Source organism: Mesoplodon mirus (assembly GCF_964341445.2).
Source record: "Mesoplodon mirus genome assembly, chromosome: 6".
Classification (NCBI taxonomy): Eukaryota; Metazoa; Chordata; class Mammalia; order Artiodactyla; family Ziphiidae; genus Mesoplodon; species Mesoplodon mirus.
The window spans coordinates 44,157,405-44,173,970 of NC_138982.1; the positions used below are offsets into that span (position 1 = coordinate 44,157,405).

Consider the following 16,566-nt stretch of genomic DNA (forward strand, 5'->3'; position numbering starts at 1 on the left):
GATCGAACCCGTGTCCTCTGCATTGGCAGGCAGATTCTTAACCACTGTGCCACCAGGGAAGTTCGGAAATCAGATTTCATTTTCGAACTGTATATGCAAAAAAACTTTGAGATTTGTAGAAACTCATTCTTGAATTCTCCTGGACACGATTCAGAGGCTGACTGGGAGAAGGCCTGAATCTCTGGCTGTAGGGGATTATTGTGGTTTGGCAATGGGAAGCTGGGAAAATTGGCTTCGGGAAGAGAGAGAACTTCACCTTTCTTTAGTGGGGGAGTCAGTGAACATATTCAATTTGTCTCCAATGGAAGGTCCTTTACCTGGACCTCTTTCTTCTGAGTGCCTAGGTGGTGGGCCATGGCCTCGGCGATGGTGGTCTTGGGGACCTTGGCTATGGGGTGGTAGGTCACAGGGTCCATGGTCATAGAAATCATGGCCATGGGGATGGTGTCCATGGGGACGATGTCCATGGGGATGGTGTCTGTGAGGATGATGTGTGTGGGGATAGCACTCACCAGAACTATGATTATGAGGGGGCCCATGGGTCCCACTGGTGTCAAAATGAGGGCAATGGCATCTTGACCCTGGAGGGGGCAATGGCAGAGGAACTCCTGCTCAAAATGGTGGACTGTCTGAGTAATTTTTGTCTTCTAGAGGAGGTTGGCATCTAAAGTTATGTGACTCGTGGGGATTATGGTGATCTCTAGATCCATTGGGCTTAAATGGAGGCCTGCCAGCAGGAGAATGCTCATGCTCACCAGAGTGGAGGGGTTGGCTCAAACGATGCTTCACACCACTGATGTTTGTATGTTCCTGGTGAAGGACACAGAAGAGTAAATAATCATCCTGTAACACAAAACAAGTTAGATGTTTAATTTAATTTACACCAATGGCTTCCAGACTTTTGGATTCCACAACTAATTTTAAAAATAGGAGACCCAAAAAAATGGATCCTCGAATTCTTATCTAGCCAACTTGGCATTTAAAATATGAATAAAACTATCATCTACCACCATTATTATTTCACAATAGGAATAATACTTTGATAACATGAGTCAGAAAGTTAATCTCAGAGTAAAGGATACTCCTTTAGATGGAATAAATGTTGTATTATGAAAACTTTCCTTATTATTATTCTTCTCATTTCAACATAATCTGGTGAAATTATATTATAAAATGATACGCATCTATAGATCAACCTTTGGAAAACTAGTGCTTTGTAATTTATATTCTCAAGAGTTGAGGCTTCATGGTACAAACATCTCCTACTCCTGAAGGATGAGCACTTACCTCTTTGCACTTGTGGAGCCATGTTCATGGTGACAAGCCTGCCCCCTCCATTTTGGGGGTGAGGGTTGGTACATGGACATTTGGATTTTACTCATGTTTTTTTTTGTTTTTTTGTGGGTTTTTTGCTGATGTAAAAAGTACTGTGAAGAATATCTTGATATAGAACAAAACTTTCTGGGACATATGTAAATATTGTTTTGAATCTTATTTCATATACCTTTATATAGTAAATTTTAGGCTAATTCATTCTTCTTAGGTTCTATGCCTAATAATAAAAACTAGGAATTATTAAGTGTCAGCACTGGAATCCTGACTACAAGGGCCACTTTCAAATTCATTAGAGGTTGATTGAATTGATTATGATTTTACTTTTCTGGCAAATCTTACCCTCAATTCTTGGGGGAAAATTCATACTTTTTGCATATCAGCAATTGTACTTTCCCAGGGGCCTATTCTCTCTGTATTTCTCCTCCCCCCATCTCTCATCCATCATCTCTCTCTCTCCCTCTCCCTATTCTGTCTCTCTCTGTCTCTGTCTCTGTCTCTCTCTCTCACACACACACACAATACACACCAACAGCCATAAGAACAAAATACACTATATGTGTGAAAATATCACTTAGCTTGGCACTGCTCATGACAAAGGCTACTTAAGCAACCCACCTTAAGATTGAAAACTTCACAGTTTATGACAATGTCTTTTGGGGTTTCCAAGTCAGAGTCTTCTACATCATAGGACAAATCTGCTTTGCAGAATCCAAAGATCTATAAAGAAGAGATAAACCTGTTAGTGTCTGTGTATGTGTATTTGAGTGTGTGTGTGCAGGTGGTACGAAGGTGCCCAGCTCTTGTTGTGAACTTCCAGACATTTGGGAAAGGAAAACATTCTTTCAAAAAATCAGGGTAATATTATCAAATATCTCCAACAGCTATTTAACCATTTTTCCTAGTCAACACTTTGGGGAAAGTGTAGGTTCTGAAGGGTTTCATTCCAAGTTGCAGTGGTTCCCTTCCATGAGTGGTCCCCTGCGCTGGGCTTCCCCATGGGCTGTAGGAGGAACTCTGCATCACTGATACCTTGCCTTTAGCCCAACCTTCTGCATGAAGACCTGAATTGCCTGTGTCTAGAGAGAGTGAAGAGTGGTGTAGAAGAGGGGTTTGCACAACCTAAACTGGGCCCTTGGAGGAAAGTGTTGGGAAGAAGGGAGCCAGTATAAAAGTGGGTTTGCACAGACCCTGTCAAAGTGACTGTCTGCTGGCCCTACCCTAGGTGCCGAGGCTACAACTGGCTGGCACCACTATGCCCCAGAGGCCCCAATTCCCAGCTGTCAAGGTTAGACTAGGACAAGAAGAAAACTCTTTTTTTCTTCAGAAGAAACTGTTAAGCATTGAGGTTCTGAGTACAGTTTTGGAGTCAAACAAACCTATGTTAATCTTGGCTTTGCCATTTACTAGTTGTGAGTTTAAGCAAGTTACATAAACTTTCTGGATTTGTCTTTGTAAAGAGAGTACAATGCTAACTATCCACAGGTGGTGGGGAGGCTTAATTAACTGAGATAATGCTGGAAAACACTTAGCACTGAGCTCCTCTTATCCAGCTGCCATGTTTCTCTACTGGCTTTGCGTTACCTACACTTAGATAGGGGTTTGTTGGGGATGGGAATGGAGGAGGTGGGGTGTCTTTCCTGGTAGCTATTAAGCAGGACTCTAGAACTGCTTGAGGTTGAAAAGTTGAACAGTGAGAGAAGGAACGAATGAATGCCTCCTTTCTTTCCATCCTGGAGAATGTGTTATTAAACCTCAGAAAATCCCTGGACTTGAAATCAAAAGGCCACCATTAAAATCCTGTGTCCCAACACTTTCTAGCTAAGTGTGCTTAGGCAAGTGTTTAAACTTCTAGGCCATCTTGTTCCAGGGAAATGGAGGCAAACACTTGCTTCTCCTCAGAGGGGTTGTCACAGGGCTCCAACGAGGCAATAACATGGGTGCTTTGTAAACTGTAAGTCACCATACAAATGCTGAGTGTTATTAAGGAGATCTTCCTGCAGGTACCTGAGTATCAAAGTATAAGTGACTAGGGGAGCAATCCCATTGATTGAGCAACTGGAGGACTGGATTCTAACCTCAGCTCAGTTGTGAACATCAGGCAGGACCCTCTGTTGAGCCTCAGTTACCTCCTCGTTTGTCAAATGGAGTCACTGAGTGGAGTAAACGAGGTGAAGTGAGTGAAAGCACCCTTGGGTGTCAGTTCTTAATACAAGCAAGTTACTAGTTTTAGCTAAGTCTTTAATCCTAATGGGTAAAGAACCTGGTGTTAAGTTTAGGTATATAGCATATATAATTCTATAATATACATGATACTCTCATGATTCACTTAACTTCTCTGTGCCTCAGTTTCCCCATCTGTAAGTCGGGAATAAAAATAGTACCTACTTCATAGGGTGGTGGTGGGTTAATAAGGTCACATATGTAAAGCACTTAGAAAGTTGTCTGGCCCATAGTAATTGGTCTCTACATGTTACCTAGTATTTCACAGAGGCTGATTATACTCACATGAGAGTGCCTGGGAAAGTGGTGACTGGAGCAGTTCTTCACAGAGAAGTCCAGGTAGTAATTGGTTCTTTCCCCTCCTCTCTAGAACAAGTTGAATCCAAGCAGTTTCGGAACATAAAAAGTAAAAAAGGCAGTGGATACCTACGATCCAATATTCAACATAGCACTGAGGATTCAAAATCCCCAATATGTGCCATTTTTCTGATGGTCTCTGCCTTTAAAATATTTATCACATAAGTGATAAGGTGAATACTATTTCATTGAAATGTTCAAATAACACAGACATAATCAAGCACAGTGTGAAAAATCACCCTTCCTGCATCCCAGCCTCCCCTTCTCAGAGGTACCATTATCATCCACTTGATCAGTCTTTCCTTCAAGCCTTTTCCTAAATATGTTGCACATATACACATATATCTAATTATTTCACATAAATGGGATCATATTCTAAGTATTGTTCTGTAACCTGTTTTTTTCCATTAGCAATGTATCTTGAAACACTTTCCAGTGCATATACATCCAAAACGTTGTTTTTAGTAATTACGTTGTATTCATTCCATTGCTTGGATGCACCATAATCTATTTAACTTCACATTTTCAAAATGCACAACAGACATCAACTAGCTGCTCTACAAGACGCCTCTGGGTGGGAAGCACTTAGGTCCCTGGACTGGGAGGCAGAACTGCCCCACTCGAGCCACACCACTGGGTGTGGTAAGATAGGCACTCTGAGCCTCAGTCTTCTATTGTAATAAAAGGAGGTTAGGACCCGATGATTTCAATGACTCGCATCATCTTATTATGCTCTTTCTTCTGTCTTTCCCTCTTCCTTGTTTGGGTTTTCCCTTTTCTCTGTTAGATATTCAGATACACACACCCCAACTCCAAAGACTAAAGAACTGAAGGAGGGCAGTTCTATGGTATCTGCTGCCTCTCTGCTGAGGCTGCAACAGGAGTCTCAATTTAAAAGGCAGCTGGCCAAGTGAGGCCAGCGGAGAGGGACAGTGCTGCTGAGTTTGCACCTGCCACGTTGGTGCCTGGGCCCTCAGACTCTAGCTAAACGTTAGTGGTGATTCACAACTCTTGCAACCCTCTTCACTTTGTCCACTCTGAAAGAAGCCAAGTCACCATTCTCCCTTTTTGTACTTCTCCAGGGCTTTGTCAGCTTGTTTTCTGTAGAGCTCAGTATCCTCAAAGAAATTGGAGAGTACTGGGCTGTCTTTAGTATTGACCAGTGCTGAAGAGACTAGAGAAAGCAGTTGGCAGCTTTGTGGTTACTGGGTTGGAAACAGCAATGTCAATGCTAGGACTTAACACATATAAGCATGGCAGCAAGAATAACAATAGCTTCCAATTTATAGATGGACAAGTTGAGGGTTGGGGAGGCTAAGTAACTTGTCCAAGATCAAATCAGCCAATCAACAGCCAAGCCTTTTAAACCCAGATCCTTCCGATGCTCAGGTCTCTGCTGTGGCCCTTATTCACGATGCCCCCACCCCCATCACTCATAAAGTGCTAATATATATATATATATATGTATTTTTTTTTTTTTTTTTTTTGCGGTACGCGGGCCTCTCACTGCTGTGGCCTCTCCCATTGCGGAGCACAGGCTCCGGACGCGCAGGCTCAGCGGCCATGGCTCACGGGCCCAGCCACTCCGCGGCATGTGGGATCTTCCCGGACCGGGGCACGAACCCGCGTCCCCTGCATCGGCAGGCAGACTCTCAACCACTGCACCACCAGGGAAGCCCTAAAGCGCTAACATTTTAATGACCTCTTCCTGTCTCTGACAACGAGAGAGAGGCATCGTTAACAGAGAGAGGAGAAGGTACAGCTCAATCTTTCTTTAAGGCAACCTCCTGAGGGAGTTGCTTGACTGTTGAATTTTTATATGTTGAAACATGTTAAGATTAATTATTTTAAAATAAGTTCTGTGATAATTCTTTTTTAAAAAGTGAATTAAAAGAGCATGGAATTTAGAGTCAATACCGGTGGTATAGGGTCATGACTTTGCCACACTTTGGCTGTGTTCCCCGGGCCAGGTCATTGAATCTCTTTGAGGCTCAGTTATTTTATCTCTAAAATAGAAAGGATCATAATCTTTACTTCACAGTCTTGTTGTGAGATTAAAGGAGATAATATATCCTTTGTATAACTGCTTTGTGAACATACATAACTTTCAGATGTTGATGGCAATACTTGAGTGCTAAGTACTTTGCAAAGTGTACTACACAGACAATTTTATTTAGTTCTGAGAAGGAACCAAAGGGATAATATTATTGTTATCTTCATTTTACAAAGGAGGAAAGCTTGAAGAGGTTAAGTAACTTGCCCTCAAGACCACACAACTGGTAAGTGATAAGGCTGGGATTTAAACTCAAACAAATCTGACCCCAGAGCTTATGTTCTCTACGATGATGCCATACAGCCTCTTGTAAATTTCTATTTTTATATGTTGAATTTATTTAAAAGAAGGTGTGCCAGTAATAGGAAAAACCCTCTCTCTTCTCTTCTCAGGAGAGCAAGTAATAATACGTCCACAAGGGCAGGAACCATTTCTGATATGTACTTCATAGTCTTATATGATGGTACCACTGTAAGACTGAATTTTGTATTAATTAGAATTAATTAGCATTTTAACAGATGATCATACCAGAACTTGTGGTGCAGTTAAAGTCATTCACTCTAAGATTCTGAGACCCATCCAAACGTGTTATAGCTATTACCTTACATTGTCCGATCACCTGCAAGAAAGAGGGGTTTGTTTATATTATTGCCTACTGCTTTCCTCAGGTTGACACGAGGGAACAAAAAAGTGAGACAACATACTCCTACTAACCAGTTGAAATTTGTCTGTGCTTTCTCTCACTAAACCTTCTCTCAAAAACCTGTATTGGGCTTCCCTGGTGGTGCAGTTGGTTGAGAGTCCGCCTGCCGTTGCAGGGGACACGGGTTTGTGCCCCGGTCCGGGAAGATCCCACATGCCGCGGAGCGGCTGGGCCCGTGAGCCATGGCTGCTGAGACTGTGCATCCAGAGCCTGTGCTCCGCAACGGGAGAGGCCACAACAGCGAGAGGCCCGCGTGCCGCAAAAAAAAAAATAACCCTGTATTTTCTTAGCATATTTCTGTGATCGGGATGCTATAAGCATCCAAAACCCTCATGAGAACCACGGAGAAACTGTTGAAACAGATCATGGCCATATCCCAAATATGTGCAAGGGAAATAAAATGCTAAAACCCCTGGGTATGTAAACATCTTATTTTCTGGAGTTGAAATCTTATATCTGTGCTCTTTCATCTTTGTGTCCCCCTCCTGTGGCAGGGAGCCTGGGCTCTGAGTACCCGCGTGCAACGTGCAGAACAAGACCCTGTTCCTCATGGTGACTGCAACTAATCCCTTTGGCTGTTTCTGTTAGTGGGACCAGTATTCATAGGACACGGTTACAAGTTCATAGGTTCTTAGACGTTAGGTGATTTGCTCAAGGTCTTACAGCTGGTCATGCTATCACATGGGACCAGAAGCCCCACTGACTTTTCTTGAACTGGGTTCCAGGGTATAGCTCTCAAGAAAATATTACTCAAGGTCAACATAGTCTTCATGAGCCAAGAGGCAGAAACTGCTCTTACTCTTTTACAGTGTTAGCCCAGGTATGCAGCCACCCTGGGCAAGCACAATAGACAGAAGTCAAGAACGCTAAGAGGAGAGGAATGGTACCGTGTTTACTTACGATTTCAGATGGACGTATAGAAACAGCTGGCTCAGTCATCCCAGTGTTTCCTGGATAGGACTGAAGAGTCAGATTCTTTCACATCCAAGACTAAATAATAGACAGCTGTGGATCCCTGGGGAATACCAAGAAAGCAATGGGTGGGTAGCATGTGGGAGCCCAGAGCTTTTTCAAAAAAATCCAATCTTTTTATTTATTAAATAGAACTCCTGCTCCTCTCCAAGTCATTGCAGATGTCCTACCTTTGCATCATTTGATCTATTTATTTAATAAAACGCTTCATAGAGTTACTTCTGAATGCTCTTTTTAACTGGTCACAATGTTGCTTCTGCCCTTGAACTTTCAAAAGCAATCACTAAAAAGCAGTGTTGGTTTGGATGGAGGTGTTGAAGGTACAAGCCTAGAATATAAGTGCTGACAGTCACATCACGGCCTCCAATCTGTATAGGCAGTCGTGTCCTCTCATCCAGCTCTATTCCTGAACTTGGATTTCTTGTCTTTTTTAAAAAATATAGATTGACTTTTTTCCCTTTTGGCTGCACCGCATGGCTTGCAGGATCCTAGTTCCCTGACCAGGGAATCAAACCCGTGCCCCCTGCAGTGGAAGTGCAGAGTCTTAACCACTGGACCGCCAGGGCAGTCTCAGATTTCTTGTCTTGATTTCAACTTGCCCAAAGCTAAATTCAGTCTCTTCCCTTACAAACCAGCTCCCTCTCTCAAGTTCTTTTGTCTGGTCAGTAGCACCATTAATCATTTATTGCCTTAGTCTTTGTCTTAAAATATGTCCTGTTCTCAAGCCTTGAACGGTCTTTCTTTGAAACGTCTCATGTCTTTTCTTTACTCTCATTGCCCTAATTCCCACTGCCTGGGGCTGCTCCTCATGTCGTCACTCCTGAACGTGTGAAGTAGCTCCTAGTAGTGTCCCTGCTCCGGCCCTTATCTTCCCAGGCACAGGGAGATCCACCCCCCCACCCCCACACCTTCTCCACTGCCACTCAGAGGTCTATGCTGATTCATCCTGTGTCCTACATGCGTGGCAGAGATCCTGGAAGGGGACTACTGGTCATCAGATTGCTAGTGGAATCCTAAATCCCTCCACTCTCATTCTCTGTAACCTTGAGGGTCTTGGTTTCTAACACTGTCACAAGTATAAATATCTCTGCTTGTCCTCTTTGGTGCCCCATGGTCTCACCTCCCTGATTTCAGTGGTTCCACCAAAGGGTATGTTATTTCTGGGGTGGTGGTGGAGAAGCAGGACTCCCTCCGTAATCTCTATCAAGCCCTCAAATATACTCCGAGTAAGCACCACTCACTTGGTCCCTCGAATATATCCCATCTTATGCAGTTCACATATGTGTGCATGTGAGTTGATTATTATTTCCTTGAGAGCAAGTCCCACAGTTTATTCTAATCTTTGTCTTATAGTACTGAGCCTTTGACTGGGTTCTGCATAAGTGTTTACAAGTACTTACAGGCTGATTCATAGTTAAGGACATACTAGTAACAAATATTCTATCTGAAGGAAAAAAGAACAGTCAGAGCAGCCCACAAATGAAACAGACAACCCTGCCCAAAGCCAATCCACTGTGCAAAGCAGCAGGCTTAGGGGCTAGAGTCTCAGTTGCCCCTGGTACATCATCTCCCCACTCAGCTCTGCCATGGGCAGCTCCACAGCATTTTGTCCAAGTGGACATCAGCGACCCGCAGCTACTGGAAAAGGTAGCCATCCCACCATCCTTTATTGATCAGGTCTAGAGCTTTCCCAGCCACGGGCTCAGCAGCATCGCAGCCTGTGGGACTCACAGCACAGGAACGCTGCAGTGGGATCAAAAGGGTGAAAAACAGTGCTGCAGTGAGTAACTTCATTTTGTTAAAATGTGAAAACCATTCCTTGCTCTGGGATACCACAGCAGAGAACTTTATACAGATTTTCTAAAACACACACACACAATTGATTAAACAAAGTCTTTATCCATTTTTGTTATGTAACTGGGTATGTTCACCTTGACCCCTGGTTCAAATATCAGTCAACACGCTGTAAATGATTAGTGGGTCCTGGGGACAGAAAGTTGAAACATGCCACCAGTGAGTGGGTGACATTGTGATCTGCACAAATCAGGATATTACTAGTAGGTGGCAGATCCAAAGTGTGTTTTTGACCGTAAGCACTGCCTGCACTGGTATACGAAGTGGAGTCAGAAATAGTTTTCCTCCATCTGCCAGCCAGAAATCTCCGCCATCAGTCCCTTCTTTGGATTGTGGCACTGAAAGTCCTCAGTAGCATGTAGCTGCATTATTGAAGGGAGGAGACATGTTACGTGGTTAACACCATAAAAGCAAGACAGTTCAGGTAGAAGAGAAGGATTAAGAGGCTGTCGCTTTGAAGTCAGATCTGAATTTCAACCCTGGGTCTGTTACTCTCTTACTGTGTGATGCTGGGTAAGCTATAAAACTTCTCTGATCTTTAGTTTCCTCGTTTATAAAATAGGGTTTAAAAATCTCTTGGCAGGCTTGTGTGATGATTAAATAAGAAAACATGCATAAAAAGTCACCAATACAATTCTTAGCACAGATCCAGGTGCTAAATAAATAATGCTATTTTATTATTATAATTAGTGTGACTGGGAAGAAGTTGGAGGCACACTCATGTCATTCCAGTTCTTTGTGACCCTTAAAGTATGCTAAAGAGAATTAGTTCATGTGGAAGAGGATGGTGGTGAGGGTACAAGTCAAGCCATTCTATGCCCATCCCAGAACAGGGGTTAGAGGGACTAGACCATTGGGGGAGGGGCTCAGCACTGGGGGACAGGGCTGGGATTAAGCTGCTTCCCCCCCACCCTCACTCCTCCTAAAAAGTCAATATGGGCTTCCCTGGTGGCACAGTGGTTGAGAATCTGCCTGCCAATGCAGGGGACACGGTTCGAGCCCTGGTCTGGGAGGATCCCACATGCCGCGGAGCAACTATGCCCGTGAGCCACAACTACTGAGCCTGCGCGTCTGGAGCCTGTGCTCCACAAAAAGAGAGGCCGCGATAGTGAGAGGCCCACGCACCGCGATGAAGAGTGGCCCCTACTTCCCGCAACTAGAGAAAGCCCTCGCACAGCAACGAAGACCCAACACAGTCAAAAATAAATATAAAAATAAATAAATAAATAAAATAGTTATCTATTAAAAAAAAAAGTCAATATACCTGCAGGGATCCCTCATGCCAGCAGAGCCCAGCGGCATCAGAAAGGACCAGAGGGAGTCAGCCCAGCTTGCTTCCCCACTATCAGTGACTTAAACGGCATCTGCCTTCCTCCCCACTCTCTTCTCTGTGGTGAGTCACCCGAGATGCTTTTCAGAATCCTTACTTCCAGGCCTCCCCCAGAGCAATTAAATCAGGATCTCTGGAGATGGGTCCAGGTGTTGGGAGTTTTTCCAATGTGCAGCCAAGGCTGGGAACTGGTGAGGCTCTAGACGGAACCTGAACGGAGGGAAAAAGTTTGAAGAGAAAAGCAATGGGGACAGGTGTATGGAAAGCAGACCTCACTTCCCAGAGTCACAGTTTGGTTTAGTAAGTGTTAAAAGGGGAAGAAACCCATTTAGGATTATATTTGAAATTGAACTTTTAATATTAGCAACACTAGGGGCTTCCCTGGTGGCACAGTGGTTGAGAGTCTGCCTGCCAATGCAGGGGACACGGGTTCGTGCCCCGGTCCGGGAAGATCCCACGTGCTGCGGAGCGGCTGGGCCCATGAGCCATGGCCGCTGAGCCTGTGCGTCCAGAGCCTGTGCTCCGCAACGGGAGAGGCCACAACAGTGAGAGGCCCGCGTACCGCAAAAAAAAAAAAAAAAAAAAAAAAAAAAAATATATATATATATATATATATATATATTAGTAACACTAGCTTTTAAATATCCAAACAGGACAGCTTCAGTGTAGTTTAGAATGACAGGATTAGTATGGAATCTGGCCAAGGTGTTACTAAGCGGCTCCAACCTAGGGTTGGAGGTGGAGAAAGCCATTAATTAGAACAAAACCATTTTATGTTTCAATAAGTTGAGCTCCTTAATGAGGCCTTTCTATTATTGCTACACTGGTCACACCCAATATGGAGCGCCCTGGGTGAGCTCAATGCTGGTGGAGGGAAGGAGATGGGAACGCTGAGTGGATGGGAAAGGGCACCGAGGGTGAGAATCAGCTTTTCCCACATACTGTTGTGCTGAGACCTAAGGGTAGTCACTAGAGCCATGAATTCCCTTCCGCTCGCTTTATTGAACCTGAAAGACAAATACAGTGCTAGTGATGCGTTGTGTTTCTTGCTAGACCCTGATTGAAATAGGGTCATAGCCACCACATAATACCCCTACTTAGTCATTTTTCCTTCTTAAAGGAGGCAGATAAGAGTAATAGAGTGTGAATATTGTCTATTGCTCTTAAACAAATTATGCCAAGCCCTATGTGCCTCTTCTGAGAAACAGCTGCCAGGAGACAGGACAATAGTTACATCTGTACGTTCCCTGTTGTATGAGTTTGCTAGGGCTTCCAGAACACAGTACCAAAAACTGGGTGGCTTGAACAACAGAAGTTAATCTCTCACAATTCTAGAGGCTACAAGTCCAAGATCAAGGTGTCAGAGGCCTCTCTCCTTGGCTTGTAGGATCTCTCCGCAGCATGTGGGATCTTCCCTGGTTGCACAGTGGTTAAGAATCCGCCTACCAATGCTGGGAACATGGGTTCGAGCCCTGGTACGGGAAGATCCCACATGCCGCGGAGCAACTAAGCCCGTGCACCACACCTACTGAGCCCGCATGCCACAACTGCTGAAGCCCACAAGCCTAGAGTCTGTGCTCCACAACAAGAGAAGCCACAACGAGAAGCCCTCATATCGCAACAAAGAGTAGCCCCCACTTGCCTCAACTAGAGAAAGCCCATGCACAGCAACAAAGACACAACGCAGCCAAAAACAAAAAACAAAAAAAACCAAACTGGACTACAATAGGTCAAAAATTTCCAGAACTGAGTGGAATGCTTATTTCAATTGGTATTTTGAGGTTTCCCAACTATTATCAGGAGTCTGAAATTAACTCTGCAAAAGATTAACTGAGGCAAGCAAATGACTGAAGAAAGATAAAATTGGTCCTGAAGCCTGAGGCTCTTCTTCCTTGGCTTCTTTGTCTCAGGCTCTGCCTCTGGCACCATCTTCTTTCTTTTCTACGATGCCTATGCCTCCACTATACCTTCAAATCCCTCATAATAATTCTTCCACCAAACTTTCCCTTTTCTCTGAAACTCTCCCCACTCCCATTTCCTCTGCACTTGTCAGAACCTGTCTTTTTAAAATTAAGACTTCTGAGGATCCAGAGGCTAAGCCCTTAATTTCTTATACTACCTGGGCTGAAGCTGAAATGCAAGCCATAGTCAAAGACGTTCCCGAAGAAACTGAAGATCTCTATGATCCGCTGAGGACTTTAATATAGTCGTTCAAACTTATCAACCTGGTTTCTGTGACTTTTCTCAGCTAGTTCATATGCTCATTGGTGAAGGCCAGGCCCAGAACTGGATGAAAACTGCTGATTAGGAAAGTCCTGAAAGGTCTCTAGAGGTACAACTGGGAATCCAGCCTACTAACTTACTATGTGCAAGCTCAGGCAATTGCTAGGTGACTTTATGAAGCAATTCCTAGGGCTTTTCCAAAGCCTGTTGATGGGAACAAAATTCAGGTTTGCACACAAAACTCTGATGAACCTGTTCATGAATATTACAGTAGGCTTCAGATTCTGGTCTTCCTTCAGATGTTGATTCCACCCGGGTAGCCTTTAACTCTATGTTTATTAATGGGCTGAACCAGGACATTTCCCTTCTAGTAAAAAGGACAAGGATAGAAGGGAAACTATGTCCACTCCAGATTTAGAGAATCTGGCAAACCAGCTCTCTTGTACTCTAGATGAGTCACCTCCAAGGAAGACAGCCAAAATCTTAATCTTCCCACATGTAAGGGTATATGCATTTGGGGACATAGAATCCCAGACAGGTTACAAAGGTTCAAAGACTGGTTAATAGGTAAGAAAGCAAGAATAGATGCCTTGGAGCACTAAAACAGTTCAAATAGTGGGGATCTCCAAGGAACCTCAAGAGGTTCCTGTCTCTGAACTCATTCCCTTTTGTTTAGGCCTTTTGAGAGATACCACACTTTTCTCCTTAGTCCCTCTGCTGTTATTCATTGATTAGGCTGAGACTTCTTAGAGAAGTATCATGCCTGAATGTCTTTGTCCAAAAAAGGGGAAATAATTCTAGAAAATGGACAGTCGTCATCTAAGTTATCTACCAGGTGAATTAAATGATCCTTTGAAATCGTTTTTATGTTCCATCTCTGATAATAGTAGAGCAGATTCTGGAAACACTGATCATTTGTCCGTTTTTTTTGTTTTGTTTTGTTTGTTTGTTTGTTTTTGCGGTATGCAGGCCTCTCACTGTTGTGGCCTCTCCCATTGCAGAGCACAGGCTCTGGACGTGCAGGCTCAGCGGCCATGGCTCACAGGCCCAGCCGCTCTGTGGCACGTGGGATCTTCCCGGACCGGGGCACGAACCCGTGTCCCCTGCATCGGCAGGCGGACTCTCAACCACTGCACCACCAGGGAAGCCCAGAGATTTTATCTATTTTGAAAAGACTTCTCCAGAAGAACTCTCCTTCAACCTCATGGAAAGGCCTCTATCAGGTACTGCTAGCCAGCTTTTGTGCCACCAAACTCCAAGGAATAGACTCTTGGATTCACGTGACACACCTAAAGAAAGTGCCAAACCCTAATTGGACCTGCCCATCATCTGGTGACCTGAAAGTAAAGATTTCCCAGAATTGAAGCAGATGACAGCTGATGAGACAGCTTTCCCAGGATAACCAGAACAGGCCTGTTGGAAGCTTGTTGCCAAAATTTTGATTATATAATGCTTCAGATGATCTCCAATGTCTAGGATCTTGATAAAATATGAACTTTAGATAAAAAGGGCCTGAGAGTTCTCCCTCCTACCCCTTCTTGTCATTTAAATGTGACCTTAATAGGTTTCTAATCTTCGTACTTTCCCTTTGGTTTGAGACACTACACCAAGGAAAGGTCCTTCCTGACACTGAATGACAAAAAGCCATTGAAACTAGAACACCTGACTCTTGATCAGTGATGCTTTCAGAGAAAGATCTTGATGAAAAGGGGAGAAATGTAAAAAATTAATAAACAGAAACCTCAGTTCACAGAGTTGGGAGGCCAGAAGGGAGAGCTCTCACCTGTGACAATAGTACGGTCCTATAGGAAGAAGAAAGACGTTTCTTTCCTGGCAAGGACTCAGCCAATGAAAAGCCACGGACTTTTTGTTTAGTATGGCCCTTCCAACTTCCTCTTCCTCTCCATGAAGGCCTTCTCCTTCGCTTGCTGTTTGGGGGCTTGCCTGTGGCTCTCCACAGTTGCAGACCCCAAATCACAACCCTCTGCTGATCCTGAATAAACCCATCTTTCCTGGAGAGATATCTTCAGTCTATTTGTTTTAGGTTAACCTCAGAAAGATGAGGACATTCTTAAGTAAGGCCCTGTATCAGAAACAATTAGCTAAAAGTAAGAAATCATTACAAAGAGAGAGGCAGACGATATGAGAGGCATCAATCCATGGCATGGGGCCTTGGATGGTTTAGGAGGGATGCAGCCCAGTCTGCAAGTGAACAGTTAAGTCTTATCTCCATTTCCGGGCAACATGATGAGACCAAGAGAAGTCAAAAAGACATACTTTATTACTTTATTAGCCTTCTCTATGTTTGAACTGTTTCTCTGTCCCCCTTTTCCCAATGACTCTCATCTCCTGTAGGGCAGTATGTCCCCCAGAATCATCTACGTGGTTCTCAAGGTGGGAGAATAAGAGAGTTGTCCTTTTGAGCTGGTCCTGGGCACTCAGCAGAGTGTTGTTCTTTTGAGGGGAAAGGCAGGACAACCAGCTTCTCCTCCATAGGCTCCAGGAAGAGGAAGGATACATCCAGTGGTTCTCCTTGGGGATCTGTGGTTAGATCCAGCTGCACAGGGAAGGTCTCAACAAGGCCCGTTCCCTGGGAACCGTTAGGCTTGTCATCCAAGTCAGGAAGGTACTGGACAGATCCTTTGAGCACGGCTTTGGCGGATGAGTTGGTGGGAGCTGTGTTTTTCTGCTGGGGCTCTTCCACCTTGGAGAGGTTCACAGGTCTCTGGTTAACAGTAGAGTTTTCACTTCTAGGGGTGGGAGCCTGAAATAAGAATGCTTTCAAATAAGGGAATGTCCTCCAAGAAAATCCCTGCCATGCCTGGTACTAGGTTACGCTGTTCTGTGCCTTTCTGATGAAACTTTCAAAGGGAGACTAGCTAGACGGGCCTCTGATTAAAGGGCTTAAAGGAAATTCCCTGTCATCTAGTAGTTAAGACTCCAGGCTTTCACTGCCATGGGCTGGGGTTCAACCCCTCGTTGGGAACCTAAGATCCCACAAGCCACATGGCCAAAACATTTTTTTAAATAAAAAAATGGTTAAAAAGCAAAACAGATAAGGGCCAGGGGGAACCAAACCTTTAGAAGCTTGACTGTAGGCTTCACAAATTTCAGAGCTGAACAATGATCCAGAGAGGTAAGATGGCTTGTTCAAAGTCCCTAGTAAGGTGTCTCCCCACTCCTAGTAGTGGCAAAATAAGCCACCTTTATTGACTGTTTATTCTGTGCCAGGCCCAGGGCAGTGCCCTTCAACCAGATCCTCATGGGGATCTGAAGGAGGTAGGTATTGCAATCCAATTCTATAGATGAGGCAACCAAGACTCAGAGAGGTAGGAAATTGTCCATGTTCACACAACTTGTAGGTGGCAGAACAGGACTGGAACCCAGGTGGCCTGTCTCAACCACCCTCTCAACTACACCAGGTTACCTTATGGTAAGTGCTCAATAAATACTTCTGAAAAAGGATTCAGTATTTCCATGGAAACAAATTCTACCTATGGTTCAGGGTAAGAGTCTTTG

The 16,566-nt window shown here is 44.2% G+C and overlaps 2 protein-coding genes and 1 pseudogene across 5 annotated transcripts in view; all 3 read right to left on the minus strand.

Moving 5' to 3' along the window:
* On the minus strand, positions 1–9,434 carry HRG (histidine rich glycoprotein; the record flags this gene model as incomplete). The annotated part of the gene is given in 12 exon segments (XM_082624722.1): positions 1–87; positions 756–810; positions 1,951–2,052; positions 3,841–3,921; positions 4,919–4,975; positions 4,977–5,086; positions 6,494–6,584; positions 7,569–7,602; positions 7,604–7,674; positions 7,677–7,683; positions 9,241–9,275; positions 9,279–9,434. Coding segments are annotated over 12 exon segments (810 nt in total). The 3' UTR covers positions 1–76.
* Positions 105–660, minus strand: LOC309806169 (histidine-rich glycoprotein-like; annotated as a pseudogene). Its single transcript has one exon. The product of its transcript is annotated as a histidine-rich glycoprotein-like (transcript).
* The window catches only part of FETUB (fetuin B), a 25,493-nt gene continuing 18,223 nt past the window's right edge, over positions 9,297–16,566 (minus strand). The window contains exons 7-9 of one of the 3 annotated variants that reach the window (XM_082624719.1): positions 14,831–15,811; positions 10,759–11,034; positions 9,306–9,383 (exon numbers count right to left, since the gene is read on the minus strand). In XM_082624719.1, the coding sequence (XP_082480845.1) occupies positions 15,437–15,811 (375 nt within the window). In that variant the 3' untranslated portion in view covers positions 9,306–9,383; positions 10,759–11,034; positions 14,831–15,436. Of the gene's footprint in view, positions 9,384–10,758; positions 11,035–14,830; positions 15,812–16,566 lie in introns of all 3 variants that reach the window. The other 2 variants (XM_082624720.1, XM_082624721.1) reach the window with 2 other exon arrangements.